This window comes from Paracoccidioides brasiliensis, assembly GCF_000150735.1.
Source record: "Paracoccidioides brasiliensis Pb18 unplaced genomic scaffold supercont2.6, whole genome shotgun sequence".
Taxonomy (NCBI): domain Eukaryota; kingdom Fungi; phylum Ascomycota; class Eurotiomycetes; order Onygenales; family Ajellomycetaceae; genus Paracoccidioides; species Paracoccidioides brasiliensis.
Window position 1 is genome coordinate 1,721,640 of NW_011371363.1, and position 24,382 is coordinate 1,746,021.

At 45.3% G+C, this 24,382-nt stretch overlaps 7 protein-coding genes and 1 non-coding gene across 8 annotated transcripts; 5 read left to right on the plus strand and 3 right to left on the minus strand.

Moving 5' to 3' along the window:
• Positions 1-1,154: 1,154 nt before the first annotated feature.
• On the plus strand, positions 1,155-2,546 carry PADG_05612 (uncharacterized protein; the record flags this gene model as incomplete). Its single annotated transcript, XM_010762768.1, has 4 exons — positions 1,155-1,504; positions 1,569-1,655; positions 1,717-2,128; positions 2,205-2,546. The coding sequence occupies 4 exons, from the start codon at positions 1,155-1,157 to the stop codon at positions 2,544-2,546; spliced, it is 1,191 nt and encodes a 396-aa protein (XP_010761070.1).
• Positions 2,547-4,776: 2,230 nt separating this feature from the next.
• On the plus strand, positions 4,777-7,482 carry PADG_05614 (uncharacterized protein; the record flags this gene model as incomplete). Its single annotated transcript, XM_010762517.1, has 1 exon — positions 4,777-7,482. One exon carries the CDS (start codon positions 4,777-4,779, stop codon positions 7,480-7,482), a length of 2,706 nt encoding a protein of 901 aa, XP_010760819.1.
• Positions 7,483-8,585: 1,103 nt separating this feature from the next.
• PADG_11950 (uncharacterized protein) lies at positions 8,586-12,688 on the plus strand (the record flags this gene model as incomplete). The annotated part of the gene is made up of 9 exons (XM_010762865.1): positions 8,586-8,918; positions 9,225-9,477; positions 9,585-9,713; positions 9,785-9,863; positions 11,689-11,843; positions 11,913-12,058; positions 12,169-12,309; positions 12,402-12,522; positions 12,600-12,688. 9 exons carry the CDS (start codon positions 8,586-8,588, stop codon positions 12,686-12,688), a joined length of 1,446 nt encoding a protein of 481 aa, XP_010761167.1.
• Positions 12,689-14,088: 1,400 nt separating this feature from the next.
• On the minus strand, positions 14,089-14,195 carry PADG_11951. The gene has a single exon. It is a non-coding gene; the product is annotated as a tRNA-Ser (tRNA).
• A 1,211-nt stretch (positions 14,196-15,406) lies between these two features.
• Positions 15,407-16,323, minus strand: PADG_05617 (uncharacterized protein; the record flags this gene model as incomplete). Its single annotated transcript, XM_010762769.1, has 2 exons — positions 15,407-15,661; positions 15,733-16,323. The coding sequence occupies 2 exons, from the start codon at positions 16,321-16,323 to the stop codon at positions 15,407-15,409; spliced, it is 846 nt and encodes a 281-aa protein (XP_010761071.1).
• Positions 16,324-19,199: 2,876 nt separating this feature from the next.
• Positions 19,200-19,717, minus strand: PADG_11952 (uncharacterized protein; the record flags this gene model as incomplete). Its single annotated transcript, XM_010762866.1, has 2 exons — positions 19,200-19,606; positions 19,660-19,717. The coding sequence occupies 2 exons, from the start codon at positions 19,715-19,717 to the stop codon at positions 19,200-19,202; spliced, it is 465 nt and encodes a 154-aa protein (XP_010761168.1).
• Positions 19,718-20,078: 361 nt separating this feature from the next.
• On the plus strand, positions 20,079-20,504 carry PADG_05618 (uncharacterized protein; the record flags this gene model as incomplete). The annotated part of the gene is made up of 1 exon (XM_010762518.1): positions 20,079-20,504. One exon carries the CDS (start codon positions 20,079-20,081, stop codon positions 20,502-20,504), a length of 426 nt encoding a protein of 141 aa, XP_010760820.1.
• Positions 20,505-21,545: 1,041 nt separating this feature from the next.
• Positions 21,546-23,015, plus strand: PADG_05619 (uncharacterized protein; the record flags this gene model as incomplete). The annotated part of the gene is made up of 4 exons (XM_010762770.1): positions 21,546-21,653; positions 21,745-22,161; positions 22,436-22,773; positions 22,847-23,015. The coding sequence occupies 4 exons, from the start codon at positions 21,546-21,548 to the stop codon at positions 23,013-23,015; spliced, it is 1,032 nt and encodes a 343-aa protein (XP_010761072.1).
• Positions 23,016-24,382: the final 1,367 nt, after the last annotated feature.

A 24,382-nucleotide genomic window follows, 5' to 3' on the forward strand; every position in this document is an offset into this window, starting at 1 on the left:
TAGACAGAGACTGACCTGACAGCCAAGAACTTTCCAGGGGATCCCTGGGAAGCTTAGGCTGTTTGTGGGGAAAAAATCCCCCGGTGGACCCTGTCTAAAATTTTCTGTACCAAAAAATACTAAACACTCACAGGGTGGCCATATTGGGTGGGTTCAAATGCTTCGAAGCCACGCCTCTTTTTTTAGTTGGGGCAGTCTGGGGGGTATATCCTTTCCCCCCATAAAAACTTCGGTTTTCGAGCCTCAAACCAACTCAACCCAATTTTTTTTTTTTTTTTTGCAACCCCCCCCCCCCCCCCGACACCATAGAGTCCTCCTCTCTGCTGACAAACCTCCAAACCTCCCACTCTCTCATGATCACCAGTAAGCTCATTTTAAGCTGTATCGTGTTAAATGGTTGTCCATTGAGTGATATTCCCGTGCACGCCTGACCACACACGCCGCGTTCAACGGAATCAGCAATCTGCTTACATAGGGGACTTTTTCTTTTCCCATCCGCTCGTTTCCATCCAAGTTACCTCGCTTTTCAACCTTCCCTCCCTTTGGCTGCAGCTTGTTGAAAAATTCAGGGCCTACGAATCCCCATACTGTGAATTAATCGTGGTGGTGGGTGTGTTTTCTTCGCTTCTGAGGCTGGCTTCTTGGGGCCGTCCAGGAGGTCAAATAAAACCATCCGACCTCCTTAATCCTCCTCTCCATCCTACCCCCGAATTTTCTCAATCTCCAATCCGCGCCCATGGAGTTTGTACAACGTCTCACAAAGCGAGTGCCATACTTGCCGGAGGCCCCCCTTTGACCATGTGTCGAACGAAAAGAGCGCCATATTAATACCAAGATTCGCTTTTTTCAAACGACGAATACGACTGCGAAGAAACTCCACCATTTCAATTCCACTGGGATTCGTTTTGCTATTCCCTTGTATTGTAATAATACTCATTGTTCTTCTCATTGTTACTCACCCTTCTTCTCCGGGTCGTATTTTGGTGCCGGCCGGGACACCTCCATCTATCAGGTTTGTCTTACTATTTTATATCCTTTATTTTTTAAGGCCAACACATTCGTAGGATTTCTGTCGCAGATGCTAATCGCCATCACCTCTCTACAGAAAAATTAGCGAAAAACATGACAAGGTGTTCGCTACCGGTTGTCTTGAAATGGACACCAGCACTCCAAGAGCAAATGCAGCTTTCGTCGTCTTAGCAAGAAACAGGGAACTGGAAGGTGTTATTCAATCCATCAAATCTATCGAACGGCATTTCAACCGATTCTACAACTATCCGTACGTCTTTCTTAACGACGGAGATTTCGACCAGACCTTCAAGGACACTGTCTCCAACTATACCAGTGCCCCCTCAGAGTTTGGTAAAATCGATCCTTCTATGTGGGGATTTCCCGATTGGGTCGACCCCGAAGTGGCTAGGGAAGGAATTAGGAAGCAAGGAGATGCTGCTATCATGTATGGTGGTATGGAGAGTTACCACCATATGTGTCGATTTTACTCCGGGTGAGCATCAAATATTACTTCACCGCCCTTTATTGAAGTTTCTGGGTCCTAATGCGACTGTCAGGTTCTTTTACAAGCACGAATTGCTCATGAAGTATGAGTGGTACTGGCGTCTGGAACCAGATATCAAATATTTCTGCGACATCACCTAGTACGGACTACTCCTCAATACTCCCCCCTTAATCCATAACTGTTATTAACCTACATATCAGTGATCCGTTCCTAAAAATGATCGAGCACAATAAAACCTACGGATTTACAATTGCCGTCAAGGAGCTCAGAGAGACTGTTCCAAACATCTTCCGCTATGCATCAGCCTACAAGAGAACCAACAATATCACCTCGCAAGGCCTCTGGGAGATGTTCCTAGAGGATCCCCCAGAACCGAAAGAGACTGTCAAAGACACCGCTAACGAAGCGCCATTGCCAGATGAGATATTGCAAACTCAACCGGGCGACAAAGGCATTAAAGACATCGACCCAGAGGCTATGGAGGGAGAGAAATACAACATGTGCCATTTCTGGAGCAACTTTGAAATCGCTCGACTCGACTGGTTCCGAAGCAAGGAGTATGAGGACTTCTTTACCATGATGGACAGAAGTGGCGGTTTCTGGATGGAACGAGTACGCTTAGCACACTTAACCCCTCACTTATATTGATTACAAGCTGCCAACTGTAGACTGACACCCGTATTTTCAGTGGGGTGACGCACCCATTCATTCCCTTGCGGCAGGTATCCTTCTGGCGCCCAAAGATATCCATTACTTCCGCGATTTCGGATATCGACATACGACCATCCAGCATTGCCCAGCCAATGCCCCCGCCCGTCAACGGGATCGAATTCCTTTTCTTGAAATGACCACTGAAGATGAGAAGAAGCGCCAGGAGGAAGATGAATATTGGGATACACCGGATACGCCGAAAGAAAACGGAGTTGGGTGCCGCTGCAGATGTGATACGGATATTGTGGACGTGGAAGGCAAACAAGGAAGTTGTCTGGCGGAATGGGTCGAAGTTGCTGGAGGCTGGGCATCACCCTGAAACGATATATATGAAAACGGTCTCCCCCCTTTTATTATAATTGTTGGGAACCCTCGTTCGACTTCTCTCGTTCCTCGTTGCTGGCCAGACACAGACGGACCAGTTCCTTCATCTCCAATATGCGAGCATGCCTTGGTCACAATATTCGGTGTTAAGAAATCATTCCCTTGCATGGGCTTTTCGACTATTTACGGGAAAAAGGCGTTGTTTTCTTCTTCCTCTTGTGTTCATCTTTTTTTCATGCGATTCCTTGACGGTGTCTTATGTTTTTGTCTTAAAATCCTTTTTGCAACAACTCAACAGTGTCGCATCTTCCACCAACTACTCTTTTTGTGTGTCACTGGCCTGCCTTACCGGAACATTTTCAAGTTGGATGCGTATCGCCATATGTCAACTTTATGCCTGCTTGCCAATCTGCAACCTTCATTCGTTTTTTTTTTTTTTGGACGCCAGGAGTGCTTCCTTCTCCCTCTACCCAGTCCACAGTGACCCAATCAGAACAAAGAAAAGAAACCGAGGTCACCATTGAGTGATATCATGCACTATTTACCACCTGCTCGACCCCGTATGTCAAACCCCAGCTACCCAAAGCTTTACCATCAATTGGGCTCGATCTTTGTATACGCATCCTGGTCAGGACTTGACACTCTATGTACAGCCTGTGCCGGTCTCAAAGCTACGTCTTCCGCGCCAAATTTGGGACACAAAACAGGGGTCAATCGGCACAAAACATCAGGCAGTGCCAATTCCCCACACGTACCCCTTGGTACTGTTAAGGTCGCGGCCGACAATGAATGACTCCTGTCCCAAATATATGGGGCTAGACTGGAAGCTACGCTGGATGCAACGTTGACATCATCTTCCTTTGTTAAAGGCAAAAATGCTAGCACACACAGGCACCAAACATTATCTATTTCATTCACTTCACCTTTTATGTGTTTTAGCTTTGGAAGATTTGGCCCTGGGTTCTCCCCCCCCCCCCCCCCCCCCCGCCCTTTTTTATATTTGCTTTTTACTTTTTGTTCACGCACCTTCTCCGTGATACGCCTTTTTTTTCCTTCCTCGCTCTCCCCCTTTTTTTACTTTACATCTTTTATTTTTTTTACTTATGACAACTGTACATATGGACTGCCGTTTGTTCTTCTTCCTTAGAAGCTTTTCTAGCTGTAGTTTTGGTTGTTGTTTCGCCTTTTCCTTCGCCGTCATCGTCCTTTTGTTTTAGTATTCCCCTCTATTATAATATTCTTCATTAGTCTTCTGGTTTTGGTGTCATTGATTGATTGATGGATTTTTTTTTTTTTTTTTTTTGGTTTTGATTTGTTTTTATTAATCTTCATCAGCTCTCATTCCTCTCCCCTAAAGTTCTATTACTACTATCTCAACCTTCCCCAGACACGTCTCATATCCGTACAGTAACCCTGTTGATAACCACTTAGATAGAGGGAGAGAAGGGATTGTGACAAGGGAAAAAGACCCTGATAAAAGAACGGAGAAAGGAGATGAGAGACACAGATACAGAGAGGGTTTGAAGCAGGACTTAATGGGAGAGAATTGAAGAGTATTGAAGAGTATTATATATATAGTTTTCAATATATGTATGTGTGATGGATTATTTCTCTTCTTGCCTTTTCTACTTCAATTGTCCAATCCCCCCTCACTTCCATGGGCCATACGCACGTTGTGTTTGAGAGTGTGTGTATAATTAATGACGGGTAGGTCAATTGGAAGTTCAATAAACAAGTGACTTGAGTTTCCAACATTTTGTTAAGGACTACTTTCTCTGTATTTGTACATGGGTAATGGCTATGTCTCTCCGATTATGAATTACTTGACACTTTGGACTCTAGTGAACCCAGAGATCAACTGTAAAAAAATTGATCACATTCAATATTTTTCTTCCTCTCTAACGGTAATTCCCCCCCCCCCTCACCCTGCCATTCAAATTTGTTGACTTATTTATGAAGAGATGAAACTAATACTTAATGATACATCTTTGAAATTGCTAATTCGCAATAGTTATTGGTGATATGGTTTAAAAGGGTTGGTCAGCTCGCTGCTGTGTCTGACGCCTGCCTGCGCCCAAGTATATAACAGTAGCGAGTTGGTTAGTCAAAAGCATAATTGGTTAGTTTACTAGTAAACTAGTTAGTTTATCTTGCCCACCCCCACCACATATCTATCTCTCTTCTTCTCCCTACAACCCCTTGGCACCCCATCTCTATGCAAAACGATGCCCGACTCACATGAGCCTGCTCCCTCCAGCAGTGTCCATCATCGTCTCCAAAATAATACTAACCCACCGCTTCTCCAGTTCCCAAAGCTCCCGTCTGTACCTCCTCCATCCTCACAGTCCGACGCTGAAGCAATGACGTCAGACAATCATAGGTTTGAGCGACCCGAGAGCTCTCTCAGTGAGAGCTGGGCCACCCTCAGCGCTTCTGATATGTATTCTGAGGACGATTCCCGCTCAGACCAGACAGATGCTGCCTCGCTGGTGGGCCACAGTGTTCCTGACGATGTCACCAGTCTCGAGGGGAGGGATGATGATAGTGACGAGGTGGACAGTGCAGACGTGCAGAGTCTCTGCTCGGACCCACCACCACCGCCATCGCTTCGTCGCCATATCCACGAGCAGAATCTAGAGGATAGTGAAACAACAATCAACCCACCATATCAGTTGGTGTCTGACTCTATTGAGTTTGTTGAGCCGGATAACTGGCCCGAAGAGACTATCGAGTTGAAGCATACAGTCCAAGTATTCAGTGAAGCTGAGATCCCGGACTACCTGCGTGCTTCACCCTACCACCTTGGTGATGACCACGTATCCTTGACTGTCCGACAGACCATGGCTAAGCATGGCCTTGATCTCACTAAGCCATTCCGTGCCCTATATGTCGGCGACTCGAAGTTCAAGCAGACTGTCCTAGATAAGCTGGGAGATGTCCTCGTTGCAGGCTCTGACCATGGTTTCAGTACCGCACCCGAAGACTCCTCTCGTTTCCATGTCGTCCCCGCATCCTTTGGTACTGGTTCCAATCCCAACTATGCTGAACTCCTACCCATCCATGTCCAACTTATCGTAGACGAGTGTGTCTCGATGACTGAGAAGAGGGAAGACCACAAGCCAGTCACCATTGGCCTAAGGTTAAAGAACCGAGAGGAGCTTCTCAATTCAACATGGACCGGCTCGGGCTACGAAATCCAATCAGATACCCCATGGACTCTTCCAGATTTGGCCATCTTCTTTATACCCCAGACTGAAAATCTTGTACCAACACGAATCCGCTCCTTGTGCCGTACCTTCATGGAGAGACATAGCGTACCATGCATGATTATCTCTGAAACCCTGCTCTGGAGCAAGGCTAATTTAATGGATCGTCCGGACTACCGCAGTTTACACGTCTGTCTGGAGACCCGCGACAAGGAGACTGGCGAATCCAGAGTGGTCGACAGATATCCAATTGACCTGAAAACTTTTGAGAGTATTGCACCCAGACAACTAAATAGGAATCTCGCATCTCTTTTGGGACATACCTCTCCGAGAGCCGTCCCCAAAACGGTTGAAGCCCCAAAGGTAGGAAAGTTTTCGGAGCGACTTCAAGGCTGGAAAAGATGGCTTGATATGAAGAGCTCATCGGATGGCTCTCACCGGTTTGTTGTCTTTGGCACCCCAGTCGATTTAGACACGGCAATGGGCACACTTGCAATTTTCATAATTTTCACTGGTGTGGTAGTAATAGGAGCATTTTTCTTACATTTTATTACTCTAGCGATTCTTAACCTATACACTCACTTGTTTTCCATGTCTACCTCCTCTCGACTCTCTGGGCCAGCTTCGGCTGCAACCTATCTGCCTCCTAAAACAGCAACAACCAACACCGCAGAAACATCTTTAATGCCACAGTCGATACGCGACCTTATCCTACCGGCTTGTACAGAGAAAGATTCCGTCGACATCGACGCTTACATTTCGAAACTTACAAGTCCGCCCGACAGACAAGGGAACGAACCTGGCAGTTTCCAGATCCATGTTATTGGTGACTGCCACATCATCATAAAGCTACCATCACGCGCTACATCACGGCAGAAATATCTAAAGTTTGATGTAACGGTAACCAGGGATGATCAGCATATTCCATTTGAGCAGACACGTCTTTTCGACGGAGTATATGCACTGCGACTACCCAGGGAGGATGCATACGGACTCCTTAACATATATATAGCGACAAAAGCAAAACCTATCATCGAGCAGGTCACAGAGGTCGATTTCGGAACCCCATGGCTTAAAATCGCCAACTGGAAAAGAGCCGCGCAACAACTCTCCTCCAAACTTCGAAAGGACCTCAACGCCGCACAGGCCGGCCTCTCAGACGTGTATAGCCGCATGTTTGCTGACCTCCATGAAATGAGCGACATCATACGAGTAGAAGCCGAACTGGCAAGCCGGGACTCGCTGCAGCGTGCTGTCGAAGCCGCAAACTCGATACTGAAGAAGTCACAGAAGGTTTCTGAAGAGATCAAATTCCGCATGCGGGACAGGGTGACGAAGTCTTCGATGGCGTTTCGTGAGAAATTGTCAACTGTTAATCGGGACGCAGTGCGGTTTGCTAAAGAGGCGCGGGTTGGGGTTGAGAAGGAGGCGAAGAGGCTTTTGAAGAACCATGGGCGTTCTTATGATTTTAATTTTACGAAGCGCCTTGCACAGAATGCACAGCGGGTGAGGAGTTTGCAGGGGATGGCTACCGCGCAAAAACAGGCGGCTCGTTTGTGGCAGCGGTTGCAGTCTACGTCGAATGGGAATGGGAATGGGAATGGGAATGGAAATGGGAATGGGCATGGGAACTTTGGAAAGATGAAGACGATGAGGAGTAAATGTGGGGGAAAAGCCCATGGGCAGAGCTGTCGCAGTTGTGGATGCGGGGGTGGGGTTAGATGATGGGTTTTCTTCTTCTCCTGCTCCTTTCTCCCCTTCGATTTCCTGCGGTCTGGTTTCTTGTCACCCTTTTTTTGTCTTGCTCCCTTTTTATCGACACTCGTGTTATCAGCTTGGGCTTTTGATATTTTTATTATTTTTATTTCAATAAGTAAGGTTTTGCCGGGATGGAGTTTTGGGGTATTTCTCTATAGTTTTTTTTTTTTTTTTTTTTTTTTTTTTTTTTTTTTCCCTTCTCGTGAGTGTGTATCCGCACCAAGCACCAAGCATGCTTGTGATGACGACGATGGTCATGATTGATGATGATGGCGATGGTGAAGGGGTGGGACAGGATGGATAGGACGGACAGGGCAGGACGGGATCAGAATCAGGATTTCACGGTGTTCTAAAGGGGCAAGGAGGAGATTTCATTTCACCTTCTTTTAAAGTGTTTGATTTTTATTTTAAAAACATATTGGTTGAAGGTGTCTGCGTTAGCTATCTTCCTTAATCAAAATCTTTTGTTTCTTTATTCTTAATTTATATATTTCTTCTCCCTATCTTGCATATGTAGTGTATAGCTTATTGAATATTCCATACGGAGTAAGAGGATATTACATGGCTTGAAGAAAACATAACTAGATTTTAACCAGCTTCGCTGGATGTGGCGTCAAACCACTTTTGGGCCAACATCAGCACCCAACAAACCAACCAAATCCAAGCGATCTCCGGCAATCTGTCTACCCCTCTCTTCCCAATCCTCCAGGCCCAAGAAAAGAAATGAGGAAGAGAAATATGTAAAAAGGAGAAAAAGGAATATTGTGCTACGCTGTAGGTCATTGGTTAGCCGATTCCCCTGCCCCCCCTTCAAGTGGGCTGGATTTACCCCCGAGTCCAGCCCAACAGAGTAACAAACAACACGTTTAGCTAAAAAGAAAATATGTCAACCCCTCGCTAAGGTCATCAATCCCAATCTTGACTTTTTTTTTTTTTTTTAGAAAACAAACACCAACCACCACAACCGCCCCACAAACGTCCCTCAACCCAACCTTCACACCCACAGCAGCAGCAAGAATAAAAGAAAAACAGAAACCTGTCCCGTAGTATTTCCATCAAACCACACAGCTATGTCTGGCGTTACCGACCCAAAGACCCAAGATCCTACCATCACCGCCGCCAACGCGGCGGGGACGGAGGACGAAAAGAAAGCCGAAGCCACCGTCACTGAAGAACCCAAGTCAACCGCAGAACAAGCAAACGCTACTCCTGCTGCTGCTGCTGCTGATGGTGATCTAAAGAGGGAAGAAGGAGGAGATAAACCTGTCACCACCACTTCTGATAGCTTGTTCTCGATGTTTGGTGGGGGCCCCAAGAAGGAGAGGAGAGAGGAGGAGGATAACGGGGACGATGAACCATCTGGGTCCTCAAAAGCGATGAGGGGGAAGGATGATGATTATGTGGTGAGTTTTTACTTCTTTGTGTTGGAGCGTCGGGATTTGTGGCTTTGACTATGTCCTGCTGAGTTGGACGAAGGAGTTTTTTTTTCTTCCCCCTTTACCTTTTTGGATAATCTGGCTTTGATGTGAAAATTCCTCCCCGCTGTTTTTTTTTTTTTTTTGGAAAGCTACTGTAATGTTGAATAATCTTGGATGAAATGCTCCTTTTATTTTACTACGAGGATCGTTTGGAAAGATTTTCGCCATGGATGGAGAAGGTTTGGTGCGGTTTTAACTGATACGAATACCTTTTTTGTGTTTAATTTATAGGATGAGGAGGAGCCAGACGTCCACTTCGAGCCCGTCGTTCGCCTTACAGAGACAGTCGACATCAAGACGAACGAGGAGCAGGAGGAACAAATTTTTAAGATGCGTGCGAAGCTATTCAGATTCGACCGTAACTCGCGGGAGTGGAAAGAGCGTGGAACGGGCGATGTCAGACTTCTTAAGCACAAGGAGAACGGCAAGACTCGTTTGGTGATGCGAAGAGATAAGACACTGAAGGTTTGCGCGAACCATTATAGTATGTGCTGGAAACGGAACCCACCCTGTGTACTTTTGCTTTTGTGGTTGTGCTGCGTGATTAGCACAGCGCAGGGAGTGGTTTCACTGACATCCCGGTCTCTTTAGTTGTTCCTGACATGAAGCTCTCCCCCAATGTTGGCAGTGACCGAAGCTGGGTGTGGAACGCTGCTGCGGACGTCAGTGAGGGCGAACCTGAAGCACAGACTTTGGCCATCCGCTTCGCCAATAGTGAAAGTGAGTTTCTGCTATCTGACCCCATAACTAACCCCTTGATACATATACTAACCTCTCTTCCCACATTGTAGATGCGAATCTCTTCAAGGAAGCCTTCGAAATGGCTCAGAAAGAGAATGAGAAACTCTTCGCTGCTGCCGCTGCCAGCGAGTAAATCCAATCGCTCATCTCAGCACCACTAATGCCTCCAAGGGACGTCACCCGTAACCGAGAAGTGTCTAACAAGACGTGCACTTCCCTTGGGCAACACGACCCGTATGAAATCTGAAACCCCTCCCACATTGTCGCCAACCTTGCCCATCACCATTCCTGATGCAGACCCCGCAGACCCTCAAGTTATATTCCCATCATCATCATCATCAACAACAACAACAACAGCCCTATGCCAAAGTCCCAATACCCCCGACCTTTTCTGCTTTCTGATTTAACGAGAACACTTACCATCCTCTTTCTCCCCCCCCCCCCCCCCCCCCCCCTTACATTCCTGCTTTCTGACGGTGGTATCGTCCCAAGAAGCACGGTGCAGATGAAGCGAAAGTGTTCTTCTTCATTTTTTTTTTTTCCAAAAATAAAAATCCACGACTCATGGAAGTTGGGAAAAGCCGGTGATGGACTGGTCAAAGGTCAAGGTGCTTCTCCTTTCAGCTGGAGCCGGGATTAAAGGGTCCAAGGCAAATCAAAACAAAAAAAAAAAAAAAAAAACAAGAGAAAGAGAAGAGAAGAAACGATTTGCGGTACATAGAATCATTTGAATCATAGTCACCCATCCAGTTCCCCACAATCCCCCTACACTACTTTTACCTAGCTATGTCCCTCCCACTTCATTTATGACATCTTTTCTCAGCTTTCTTTTTCCCCGACTCAAGAGTGGTTGTGTTCTGAATTTTAAATAAAATATATGACATCATTATTTAGTAGAGAAAATGTTATGTGATTGAAAATTGCTGTTGAGTCTACGTTACTGTTAGTAAAAGGTTGAATCTCACGACAAGCACGTAAGAACAATGAAATTGGTATTATATTTAGTGAAGGACAGTGAATGAAACAACACAGATAAAAATTTAATACTCATTTAATTTACATTACTTCTTTTAATAGCTTCAATTCTGTTATTTTATGGCTGATTGTTCTGACAATCTTCATTTAGCACAATCTCAGAGTATTTGTATACAGAATTAGTCTTTGGTACAGTATGAAGCAACATCTGGCTCAAAAAAAGTTTAGATCTCTTCATCAAACAACATCACCACCATCATAACACTGACTGTCCATGAACCTCATCCCACTTTATTAAACATCAGGTACCAAACAAACTTCCTCCCCTACCTCATCGAAGGGGACATCAGCAACAAGTAGTAGAAAGGTAGGAAAACTAGCCAAGATGCCTGATGTGAGTTCTTTTTCTTTTCTCTGTTTCCCACCTCTTTGCGTTGTGGGATAGAACCTTGCCAGAATCGCATGAATGCCACAGAAAGCGCTGTCGATTTCCTCCAATCTACCTCCTAACACTTGGGATGCTTCGTAATAATACTTTTGAACTAATTTACTTTTCTCCTCTAACTTGGTTATATAGGTTAAACGCACCGTCAAGCTTATTACGAAGCAGAATCTCAAGTTCGTCCTTCCCGATCCCTTTCCCCCTCCACCACCACCACAGCCTTCTATCCCTGTCGGTCCTCACCAGACTGTTCTTATTACATGTCTTCTATCTCATGGCCAAGGAACTTCTATATACTCTCTGCTCCTTTTGCGGACGTATTGGCTCTGCGAATAGCTACGTGCGTGTGTAGGGACAGGACAAAACATGGCGCGAATGCTCATTGCTTGAAACCCCGTGTCCCATTTCTATTCATATACAGCATATATTTCTATATATCTATATGGATGTGGAGCCAGAGGCCACATACAGGGATACATATTTACAATATACATGAAATGGCAGCTTGAATGCTTACATATGTCGTTTCATCTACAGGGAAGGGGAGACAGCGTCGGATGTGGAATTGCCACTTCGAAAATGGTCAATTGAGGTTTACCTGCTGAACGAGCATGGCGAGGAGATTCCTGCGGCCATGTTCGACAAGGTTACCTATACGCTTCACCCGAGTTTTGGGCCCAGAGCAATTCAGAGTATGTGCTGTTTGCTTTACATCTTTGTTTATCGCCGTTGCGAGGTTTTGCTGATCATGTCAAATCCAGCTTTCAAATCTCCACCGTTCAGAATCGATGAAGAAGGATGGGGCGAATTTGATATGCAAATCGGGTTTACAGTGCTGGACAAAGACTATGTGGTCAACCATGACCTTCATTTTCAGCAAAATAAGTACGAGTCGAAACACGTTCTTGTAAGTAATTTTCTTCTCGGTGACCACTTCCCCCTCCTCGTTTATACACTGTTTTGGGAGCTTTCCTAACCAGGCTGATTGATATATTTCCTTCTGAAACCCTACGACAGACCTTCAAAAACCCCAAACCAGTTCTCCTCAATCTCCTTCGCGAATCTGGTCCAGTGCCCGGTGACGAAAACGGCGTCAAGTCGAAACGTGGAGGTACGCAGGATGAAGGCTCAAAGAAGAAGAAACGGATTGACAAGAATGTATGCTATCTTTCGATCCCTTCTCAAACAGAACCATTTTCGAGCGGGAGCAGTCTCTTTTCCGACTAATACTTACCCTAAATGTTTAATAGATCGACATGGATAAACTGGCAGATGGGCTGCAGAAGCTTGGGGAAGATGACCTCCTCCAAGTCGTGCAGATGGTCCACGATAACAAATCCACTGATTCATATACGAAAAATGATATTGAGCGTGCGTTCCACTTCCTGCTGCCTCCACCGTTTTCCTCATCTATCTTTTATTTATTGCTAACTGCTTGATTTCTACAGAGGGTGAATTTCACGTTGACCTCTACACACTCCCCGATAGCCTGATCAAGATGCTCTGGGAATTCACACAGGAAAAAGGAGTTGTATGAGCACGAGGGCTGACAAGGAATACACCCCTTTCCTTGTTGCCCTCCTTCTTTTCGTTGCTCTTTTCCACTGGTTTTCTTTCCGTGTAAACGGATAACGGATGAATTTAATTACGCATGTCCCAAAAATATTTCAACGCTATATTGCCATATCCTTTAGGTTGTAAATTATGCCATTCTTCCCCCTTTTCTTGCCGCGTTTTTTGCTTCGATTTCTTCCTTACATCTGTTACTGCTCGCCTACTTCATTTCCAGTATTCAGTTTTATAATTTTTCTTTTTTGGTGCAAGTGACGAAAATTTATCTGCGTTAATCTTGTTTGCCCTGATTGTGGCGTTTTCCTATGTTTCCTAGTTTCCTCTTAAAATGACTGGAGCCCATGAATCATGTTCCCATAGTCAGTCATTTCTGACACGGCAGTTGGTTTTTTTTATTAGTTGTATCTTCGTCTCTGCAGGTGATTATTCTCTATATGAATAAAGGGAATTGAATATTCCATTCACTTCAGTGTCCTTTTTCTTCACGGGATGGAGAATCTGGCTGAGGTTAACTTACGGCTTGATCTAAAGAAAATAGCATCTGGAGAGAGAGAAAAGGGGGAGATTCAGTCAACAAAGTGATGCGTTAATGAGTCTGGCTAAGCCCATCTCTCGTTCTCTAGGATCACGAATGGAAATGCCGAGAGCTGATTCTATTCAATCTTGCCAGCAAGACACCTTCCATCATATAGATAAATGATATTAACTACTATTGTGAGAGCCTATCTATTTCCCTGCACACCATGCCCAACGGGAGGTTAGTGAAACGTGAGACGTCTTCGTACTAGTGATTTGCTTTCGTTAGAATATGCTATCTATTCTGCGATCAGAATGACTGTGATTACCCGCTACCTTAATCGTGACTTCAAAATGCTATCACCGCTGTCGCCAGCCAGCTTGTTTCTAATTTCAATCCCCAGCGGAATGATTCCAGGAAAATTAGCGCTTTGATCCTGGACAGTGGACCTGTTCAATGTAGCCGTGATTTATTCGACTAAGGTTTCATTTATCGGTCGTTCCACCAAATGCCATTGCAATTGACGAGGGATGCCCGCACATACTTTGCCCACTCCCATAACCTCCTTTGAATTCATAAATAACCCTAGACGTGAATGCAGGGTCAATTCTAACCTACTGAGGAATATTCCCGAACGTAAGCTTGGAATGCATGTACCCAGTTATGCAACCTTCCTCCGCTGTCGGAGATTTGAGCTTAAAACATTAGGTTCCGATCCTCAAAGTTGACTGCACATGAGGAAATCAGCAAAAAGGGGGGGGGGGGGGGGGTATAGATGAAGAGAGACAAAACACAACAGCATAGAAAGCAAGGAAGAAAGAGAAAGAAAATTAAAAGTAACAATCGACCGACGCGAGCAGGATTCGAACCTACGCCTCCGAAGAGAAGAGATTAGCTTTGACGCAGCAATACGTCACATTCTAGTCTCTCGCGTTAACCACTCCGCCATCGCGCCCAATCTGTGCTGAGAGAGTCTGGATTCTTGGTTGAGAACCTTACATGCAAACGCTGAAAAAATGCGCTTTAAAACCACGGTTTCATTCTTCCGCATCATATCCACGGTGCCTAGAATGGACTGCGCCGATTTCATACGCCCGAACAGCCCACGTTAAAAGGCACCCATTGGCCTTATTTACCCGAGCTGAGTACTTCAATACATGTTCACGTATGTTTGTAATGTATGTATCTATCGGAGAGCGTCAAACGGAAAGGAGCGGAGTAAGAGTTAAGGTTAAATCGACGAATTGCATCTCGTCCCTCACCATCACTTAAAGATAAAAAGAGTAAGAAGAATGTTTCCCCTTCTCCATAAATGCTAAATGCACATGTAATACTTACTCATAATGGAAAATTCTATCTGACCAGCCATAGAGAAACAAACGGAAGAGAGAAAGTCAGAAAATTTAAATCCACTTCCAACAAACTGCCGGGCAAAAACACTCAATGAAACAAAAGCCCATGCTTATGAGAGGGATATCAACAGGTAAATACGACAACCGACATGCACATCAAAAAGCCAACAAAGAAAAAAACGCGCGCCGACGGATTACCAGCACAAAACAGTTGTGTGCAAGCAAAAAATTATAAGAAGTAAGCTGAGACAAGGACAAACAACTAGTGGAGTTGGAAACGCCCATCTCTGCTGGTGGTAAGAAAACTTCAGGTGGGACTGGACAAGTGGAGAGGACGTTTTTCAGGCCAGGAACGAGATGGTTTTTAGACCCAACACGGGTAAAAGCAAAAACACATGAAACGACAAAGATATGCAGTCCTTTGTCATGTCTGAAGATAGAACAAAAGCTCCTATACGATTCAAATGCCAAAATTTCCATCGGGATAAGGGAAAGGCCCCGCAGGTTTTTCTTGAGGATAATGTATTAAACGGATAAAAAATGACGGAACAAGATGACGTATGCGCCATTAGCGCCAATTCATTGACTTTTCCCGGGGTTAATCTGCGTTGTGTAACCAAAATGGAGTTTCATTCTATCGTGACATCGAAGGAGTTATTCTGAGAGGGGAGAAAAAGTGGGTATAGCGTGACAAATGAGAAGCGCGTCGAAGGGAGGATGGTCGAATCGATCAGACAATTCGATTCCTGAAAACATAAAAGAACAGGTCAGACAAGATGCTTGGACTTTGATTTGGCAATATCGTGCACAGAAACTAAACGAGAAAGAGAGATACGTACTGCATAAGGAGATCTTCTAAACTTGAAGCACTGCAATCTCGTCCACTGGGGAGTTGATGGAAAATATCCACTATTGTCGAAAACACATCACCGTTTCTGTATGCCAGTAAGGCTGGTGGAGTGACATGTCCCATCTCTGCTATCTCATAATGTAATTTTATGAATCGTGTTGTTGCGTGTTTGCGAGCAATGGTAGTGAGGCAATCTTCCACAATGTTGCTTTCGGGAGACTAGTGTTAAAAGAAGATTAGATATTTTGTAACTTCTTCCTGAAATATGCAAAAAAGAGAAGCGAACTGACCTCAGGGTCGTATATACAGACAACGACGACAGCATCTGGGGTCACCATCTCAATGGCGTCCAGGTACCCGTTTGCATTAACCGCTTCCACTGTCCCATATCTCCGCTTGCTAGGGCTGACACGTCTCTTGCTCTTGCGCTGTAGTTCCAGCATACGAGCTTCTCGCCATTTACGCATGAACTGTTCGTCTTCGGTTTCATCTGGCAACGGCGATGTCTCTTTGGACAGTCGGGCGTCACCTTGTTCTTTCGTCGAGGCGGGATAGGAGGTATTGTCAAGGCCAGTAACACTCATGATAGTGCGACGGAATGAGCGTTTCTTTGCCCTCTCGTACGACTGAGCATCTGCAATCACCCCCTTGGGCCCAGTGTTCGCTTCGAAGACGGTGGTGGGAAGATGATAACCTACATCTTTTGAAATCATGGTGTGGGAGGTGTCAGTCTCCGTATCGGAGTGTACGTAAGTCAGACTTTCGACGTCAGAAAAGGAAAAATTAGAATCGTTATCCGAAGCGCGATGGTCTTCTGGGTGGCAGGAGACCTTTTCTTTGTGGTTGAGAAGACGATCTGCTTCGTCCTGGGCGAAAGACATTGTGAAATGGAACAAAAGCGCGACTCGGGCGGCTGGGACCTGTCAGACTTATATATAGCAGTGAACTCCTTGTCTGGATGCGGTAGCGCGTAAAGAATTCGTAATGGCGCTCCCTCGTTACAGTCCACCCGGGCGGTAAGCAGATAGGCGATGGATTTCTGAAGACGGAATGTTCCTTGTTGACGGAGTGCAGTCAGAGATTGGTGGAGGATAATAAGAGCAAGGAATAGGGACAAGGGACAGGGAACGGCGGTGTAACCAGCTTTCCCAAAACGCAGAGAGACTGTTGTGCGGCGTGAGGCGCAGATCCTGTTTCAGCCTTGAGCCTTAAGCAAAGGACAATCGTGAAAGCCGGCGCATGTGGGACATGTGGATTGGCTAGGTGAGCAATGTTATTATGGGCCCATCGATGTGTAGCCCACTCAGATATGGGTGATCCTTTTATATTTTGTTAAACTAGCAGGATGAACGGTGCAGATCACAGCTTTTAGACCAGACACTATAAAATCGAATTGCGACAGAGGATGAGTGGCCTGGACTGTCACCAAGAACAAACCGTACTGCGACGGTATACAATGTTGCGTGGATCAGGAATCTAGCGAGCAGTCATTAAAGCCAATCCACAGTCATTGAACAGGTTGGGCCGTTAATAAAGAGGACCCCACAGCTAAATTGAGCAATCCCAACAAAATCACCGTTGAGTGGGGAATTTTTTGATTGGTATTCTCAGTAATTAGTTAGATGAGATGAGACTCTGTTCCTTGGGCGTTGACGGATGAATCAGCCGGTCTCGTGACAACCTTTCGTTTCCTTCAGCAAAAGAATTTATTTCAAAAGAAACTAAACTATCCGTAACTACCGGGTTACGGAGAGCATCCATCTACGCCTTCGCCTTCGACTTCCGACTTCCGACTTTCGGAACTCCACACGTTGCTCTTCTGTACAATCCTCAAAGAGTTCACTCAAAAATAGCTAGTGGTAACAGCGGGCCTACGCAACCATCATCTGCTGTCCGGGGGAAGGCGACAATCCAGATGCCTGCAACTCAGCCAGTTTGAAGTTGATTGCTATTTGACATCATTGTTGAAACACCAGTGACGGAATGAACATGGTGACGTTGAACTAGGTTTGCTTGCCATGTGTCCGCCTCTTTGGGGTTGTTCTCCTCCAGGCTCCGAAGTTCCATGGTGAGACATTACTGGGGACTCGGAATGGCTGAAATAAAAAGGGGCTGATTCCTGCCAAGGAAGCCAACTAAAAACCAATGGACGTGACTAGAGGCAATGATCTTCCTGCAGTCGATCGACTTCATATCCGACCTTACTGCTTAGGCCGTGCCAACAAAATCGGATTGAGAAAAATGACATCAATCGTCATTTCTGCGATTCGTGCCCGCGTTTTCATCCATCATCCCGAAAGAAACTGAGCCTGCAAAGGCCCTTCCACAATTCAGTTTGCGTGAAATTGATGCTTTTGAGGCCTGGTTACCCCGAACTGTGCCAACCAACTCGTCAGTGCTTCATGCAATATAGTTGCTCTCTCCAGTGTTATTGGGGTTACCAATCGCCCGGGGGTACAGAAGATTTTCCCCTTCATACGGTCTATGTTTCGTCTTAACTGTAGTAGGATGTGAGAGTATATCCGGTGCCACTACACGCAAAATCCCTCTTTTCCATATCATAGCAGGTTAAGATATATTAGTATTGGGCAATTACATGTTAACATGAACACCACCAAGAATAAGGGAGCAAAATCATCTTGGCTATCCCTGTGAGATCGGGGACTGGAACTAGTCTCATGAAAAGCAGCAATCAGCGCAATATTTCATCCGACTGGTTCGTTTTGAAGATCCCGCTAAATCTAGGGGGACTGTCTTCTTCCACGTGGCACCTTGGTCAAATAATCCAAGGCTTTTTCTTTTTCTTTTTTCTTTTCATTCCCTTTTTTTTTTGTTTCCTCCGTCCACCCGAGCACATCAGAGCCTTGGTGCGATCCACAAACCGCCTTTACTCGCCGGCATTAATAGAAATCTATGCAAAAATGGTAATCTGGCCTTTTTATTTGGCACACTAAATTCCCCCAACAATATTCCCACTTGGTTCTTCAGTATGTCGTGCCCGTAGATTGGATGAGAACTCTGCCTTTCTTCGCCGGACAGGAACGGGCGGGACCGGATTGTGGAACAAAAAACGCGAATCAATATCCCGCTGCATATGTTCGATGGTATGTCAAGCACCGAGAGTTGGATATGTCAACTACTGGCAGACCATTTTCCCTCCTCGTGAATGAGAAAATTATATAATGAGCTTGGAGCAACATAACTAACCTGCGATCCTTAAAGATGTCAGCGGTTTTTACGGCTTTCATTTTTGGAAATCATACCAATCAGATCTGTGGTGTTCATTGACATATTTCTTTAAGTATGTATATTTCACAAGTATACCTCTCTGCGACGCGACAGATCCCAAACGACCCGGTAGGTATCCCCCAGTTTTCCAGGTGACGGCCGCTGTGCAATGCCAGCCGTTGTGTTTTCCCAGCCGAAGTAGTGGGCAACAAGTTAATAAAGAGCTTCATGGCGAGCAAGAAATCATAGCAAACTGCTGCTGCCATCAAACACAGCAACTATTCCAGAGGCAGGGAGATCACATACGGATGTGAGGGTGTTCCGATATAGCATTGCTTTATCCTAAAGTGTAGACCCTTCATTTAGATGACCTCCATGCTGCTTCCTTGTCACACGTACCCGACGTTGAAAAAATAAAGAAAATGTACAGCAAGCAAGTACGAGAGTATGGATGTTCTCATATCGTTATAACACGATTTCCCCTCCATGATAAGGATCACCTCGCGAATCCCACTTTCAATATTAATTTTCATTGAGTAAACTTGCCTTTCGTCTCCTTGAAAATCAACTCATATTCTGGGACCAATTGCATGTACATCGCTGCTGGGCATCCTGGCGCTCTCTTGGTATACGCAGCTCCTCCATCCCCAACATTCTTCTTCTGGAGTCCCGGTGTATGGGCAGTGGCGTGTTCAACCAACAGCTGAGCTTGACAGGACGGACCGTTGCCATGCAATGAAAAAGGCTGCTGTCTCAACGACAATCGAGCCAACTGATAAGTCTGCAGATGTGGACATGCCCTATTCGACACTTCTTCTGGAATTGTTGTGCTGCAAACTCGCTTTTCACAAACCATACGTGGCAACAGATCAACAGCGATGGAAAGGATCTCCGGTAGATTAGTGAGGGTATGGTGGAACACACTAACTCGTGATGCTGGAGAAAAAGGTTCCTTTTCTTCAGCCCTAAAGCACGAGCAATATTCTCACCCTCGTCTTTTGCTAGAACGATCCCTCCAAAAGCCCTGGTATGCCACCAGGTGACCATAGAGGATGTTCTCGAACAATATGGAACACGCTGGGACAGGGGTAAACTAACTAACCATGCAATCACTCGGTTGTTTCAGGAGAGCTGAAACCTGGAACAAGAAAAGGAGCCCGGCGACATAATGCACTCCACAACATCCATTTTAACAGGAAAAGAAAAGAAAAGAAAAGAAAAGAAAAATATAAGTATATAATATAAAATTAAAAATAAGAAGAAGAAGAAGAAGAAGAAGAAGAAAAATAACGAGGCAGCGCAAGGAAATTCCAGCTGGCAGACCTGCCTTGGTTCAATATCTCAAGCCCCCTGCCAAAGGTCGAGCAGGCTCACCCTATAGGGCGAATACATGTGGCAAGCCGCATTGATGTCCGGTCGTGCCCTGTGGATTAAGGAATGGAGCATGAATTCCGCCCGTGCTTGTTTCATGCTCAATTGCCGTGAGAGGATCTCCATCGCGGTCCACCGGTATAAGATCCGCAACAGTGATACAGCCGAAGTGCTTGGCGTAACGGATCTATTATTATTTCGGGAGGAAAGCCACAATGTGAGCGGGTCTTCTCTGTTTCAGATAGCTCTGTCGGCGGAGATGGCTTCTGCAGTTACGGCTCGAGGGAAACAGGGTGGATGCGAAATTAAGATGATCCAGAAACCTTCCTGGTTGATGGAATCTGTAGATGTAGAACTTCTAATTGGCATGTTTAGAAGCATTGCGGAGGGGACATATGCCGATGTATTTCGCAGTAGATGTGACCGGAGTCGACAGATCCTCTTCACCCTATGTTTCTGGTAAATGGAATGGCATGCCCCGTAGGAAACTTATAGCTCTCGGAGTTCGAAACGGCATCACGGTTCTGTATCTACATTGCAAAACTGTTAGTTAGAGAAAATAAAAATAAACCGGTAAAACGATGATACCAGTCATATGCGCCATCGGCGAATGCCAACTTTGCAAAGATGAGAAAGGTACCGGCCATATGATTCTGCTCTACCCCTTCGCTCTCAAAGGGTGGGGATCTCATGGAGAGAATGATTAGCGGGTTTGCCTGAAATTGATTGCTTGTTGATGGAGGTCGATCCCGCTTCTTCTGTGGCAACGATTGCAGACAATACTGAATGATTGGTTTGTTGATTGCGTTCCTTTGACTTTTGATCCGTCTGCTCTTATTTCGAACGGGATAGCTGTATGAGAAACTTGTGAGATTGTAATTTGTAGATATATTGTGGATATTGAAAGATCGGTTGAGTGTAACCTAGTTATATACAGCGTATCATCATTCTTCCACAAGGTTTAACGTAGAATTAATACCATTACTGAATGGAAAGCCTAAAAGTATGATGGATCGGCATCAAGCCTTTCCCCGGTCCCCACAGAGATCGATATCTATCCCGGCTATCTCTATATCGCATGAGGGGTTAGGACTTAGCGGTGTGTCGCGGACACGATTTCAACACCGGCTTCACTCCGCAAACATCACTACTTTCAGCCGGCGAGTTCAACACCAAGAATCACGGCCCACAAGGATCGAGTAAATTCGGACTTACAATTCGGCCGTGAATTCGGCTCCTGTCGTGTTTAACATTGCATCGGAGATTTGACTGGTTCGAACCGTCTTTTGCGGAATCATGCTATCCACTTGGGGTTATCCAGTTTATTAACTAATAATGATCCAACAGACGGATTGGCATCCTAGAATGAACTAAGTATCTTCAAAGGTTTCCCGAATATATACACACGCAATTTCGGGGCGAGTCGACAACTCATCCATCGGCAGAGATCTTCCGGAATTAAGATACAGAGCAGATACAGCAAGCAATCCGATCCGTATCGAATATGTCATCATCTGCAGGAGGAGCAAAGCCAAGAGTTCTTGCACTCAGCTCTCCCGGGTACACGGACGAGGAATATCTCGCAGACTTCAAATCAAAATATGAGTTCTGCGTAACCCCCTCCCCTCCCCTCCCCTCCCCTCCCCTCCCCACCAAACTCCCCAACCACAGTAACAAAGCCATAATTAACGCCCATACCTCAGGTCCTCACCTCCACTGATCGAGCTGGTGCTATCCCAGAAATCGCGGATCTCGTCAAGCGCCACGGCCCCTTTGACGCCGTGATGGTGCACATGGGAACATTGCCCTTTGAGCCATTCGATGAGGCCCTCTTTGGCGCCCTTGTCCCGCACTGTAAGGTCATAGCCTCTTGCTCTGCAGGCTACAACGAGTTCGACGTCAATTGGATGACGCGCAACAAGATCTGGTTCTGCAATTCACGAAATGCCGTGTCGGAGGCTACTGCAGATATGAGCATGTTTTTGATATTGGCTGTCCTGAAAAACACGACAGTGGCAGAAAAGTCAGCTAGAGGGGGGAATTGGAGAAACGGGCTTGTGCCAACGAGGGATCCGAGTGGGATGACTTTGGGGATTGTGGGCATGGGGAATATCGGGAAGGTATGTAAGACGGCCTCTTTGGGCGTGTTCTTGGATTCGGATTTCTCTGTTCAGATTGTGTGCCCTTCCTTGCTCAATGGCTCTATGGCCATGAGTAATTTTTCCTTTCGTGGGCATTAGACGTATGTACGGTTGGTCACTATATCGCAACGGAAGCTCAACTTGGGCACGAAAAATATCGGGCTGGATATTGGTCAAGTTCTGTCATAAATACTTGGACATTAGATATGGATACAATGACAGGAATAAAACCGCTAATAGCAGACGTCACCAGCACCTCGCCCGCAAAGCCCTCATCTTCAACATGAAAATCAAATACTACAACCGCACCCGGCTCCCAGCCGACGTCGAAGCTCAATACTCAGCCACCTACTGCTCCACGCTCGATGAGCTCCTGTCTACCTCCGATATCGTGTCTATAAACAGCCCCCTAAACGCCTCCACCAAAGGCCTGATTGGTTGCAAGGAGTTTGCCAAGATGAAAGACGGCGCCTATTTCGTGAACACTGCCCGTGGAAAGATAGTCGACGAAGATGCGCTTATCGAGGCGCTGGAATTGGGTAAGGTGAAGATGGCGGGTCTAGATGTGTTTCCCAATGAGCCGGAGATAAAGTATGTCTTTATTTTGATTTCTGATTTTTATAAATGCGAAAGGAGAAAGACTTGACTTACACCCCCCCTTTAGTCCCTATTACATCACCAGCGATAAAGTGATATTACAACCTCATATGGGAGGTCTGACAGATGGCGCATTCAGCCTGTCTGAGAGGGAATGCTTTGAAAATATCAAGGCATGTTTATCTACAGGGACACCTATAGCACCTGTTAATTTTGTGGAGAGGACAAATCTGTGAGGGGAGGGATGGATTGTGAAAACAAAACAGCAGAAGCGCGTTGAAACACTTACTATAACTTATTCACCCCACTGCTGAAACGTTACCTCTTTCGCCATGCAGACATATTCCATAGAAATAGCAATACATGGACAGATTAACGTTGGCGTTTGTATATATATATATTTATAACAGAATTGCGATATTCTGTGGAAGGAGAAGAGAAATTTAGATTTCAGCCAGACATTCCGGAGCTTGCACATGATAGCAGCTTTCAAGTCCAACATCGAGATCGCCGATTTTGGTCTTTGTATTTGTTGGATTCCGACGTCCCATAATATTACGCACGACGCTAGGTATATAAGAAACTATCCATAGGAGGAGATGAGGATATAATTATAGATTAGCTTGGTTATATAGTAGATTACCACGATGAATTGGGAAGATTGAAAATGACACGATTGATACATTTGCATCAACGGGCGGAAGACCCTGAAAGAGTGTTGACCTCGGGTAATCCCCGTTTGCCTAGCCAGTTGTCGGAAGCGAGGTACGAATCGGTGATACAGAGGTAATATTTCAACAATAATCTGCACGCTTAACGGCTCCGACAACTCTGAAATATTACCCTATTTGTGATGATAAACCTGACATATACGTAAAGGAATTAACCATGGAAAAATTGTTGAAGACGAATTAAAATCAAAACAAGATTGACTGACATACATCAACGCTTTCCCACCAATCCTTTCTCAATGGCATTTGCCATACCCAAAACATACCATCAAACGAAATGAAACCACTCTGGTGCCCTCTCAAATTTTCTGTTGTGTGCGATCATACATATATAACGAAATGGTAAGAAACCCCATACAAAAAATGCATTTAATTGGTCCGGTACTTAAGAATCCGTGGGGGTTGCCACTTGCAGGCCATTATAAAAGAGAACAAAAGAGCACCATGAAAAAAAGAAAATACAAGAAATGTGAGACATAAAATGATAGGTGGAGATAAGGAAAACATAATGGAAAATAGAACGTGGGGTTAAGAACAGGACCTAGGAGGAAATATCAGGAGTACATGAGGACCAATGGCTATAGAGAAAGAAAGAAAAGGGGGAAAAAGGTAGTACACACCTAGGCAATTCGGAATGTAGGAATCAAACAAGGAAGAAACGACGAAGAAATCCCCAAAAAGAATTTTTGAGAGAGAAAGAGAGAGAGAAACCCGGCAGCAAAGAAAGTAGGGAAGAAAAATGAAGAAACTTATAGCCTGATAATGGGGGTTTAAAACAACGGAGCAAAAGACTATAAGGAAAATAATAAAGGCTCACAATCCTTTCCAAGCCCGAGGTATAAAAAATTAACGGGAGGAAAATAAGGAAACCA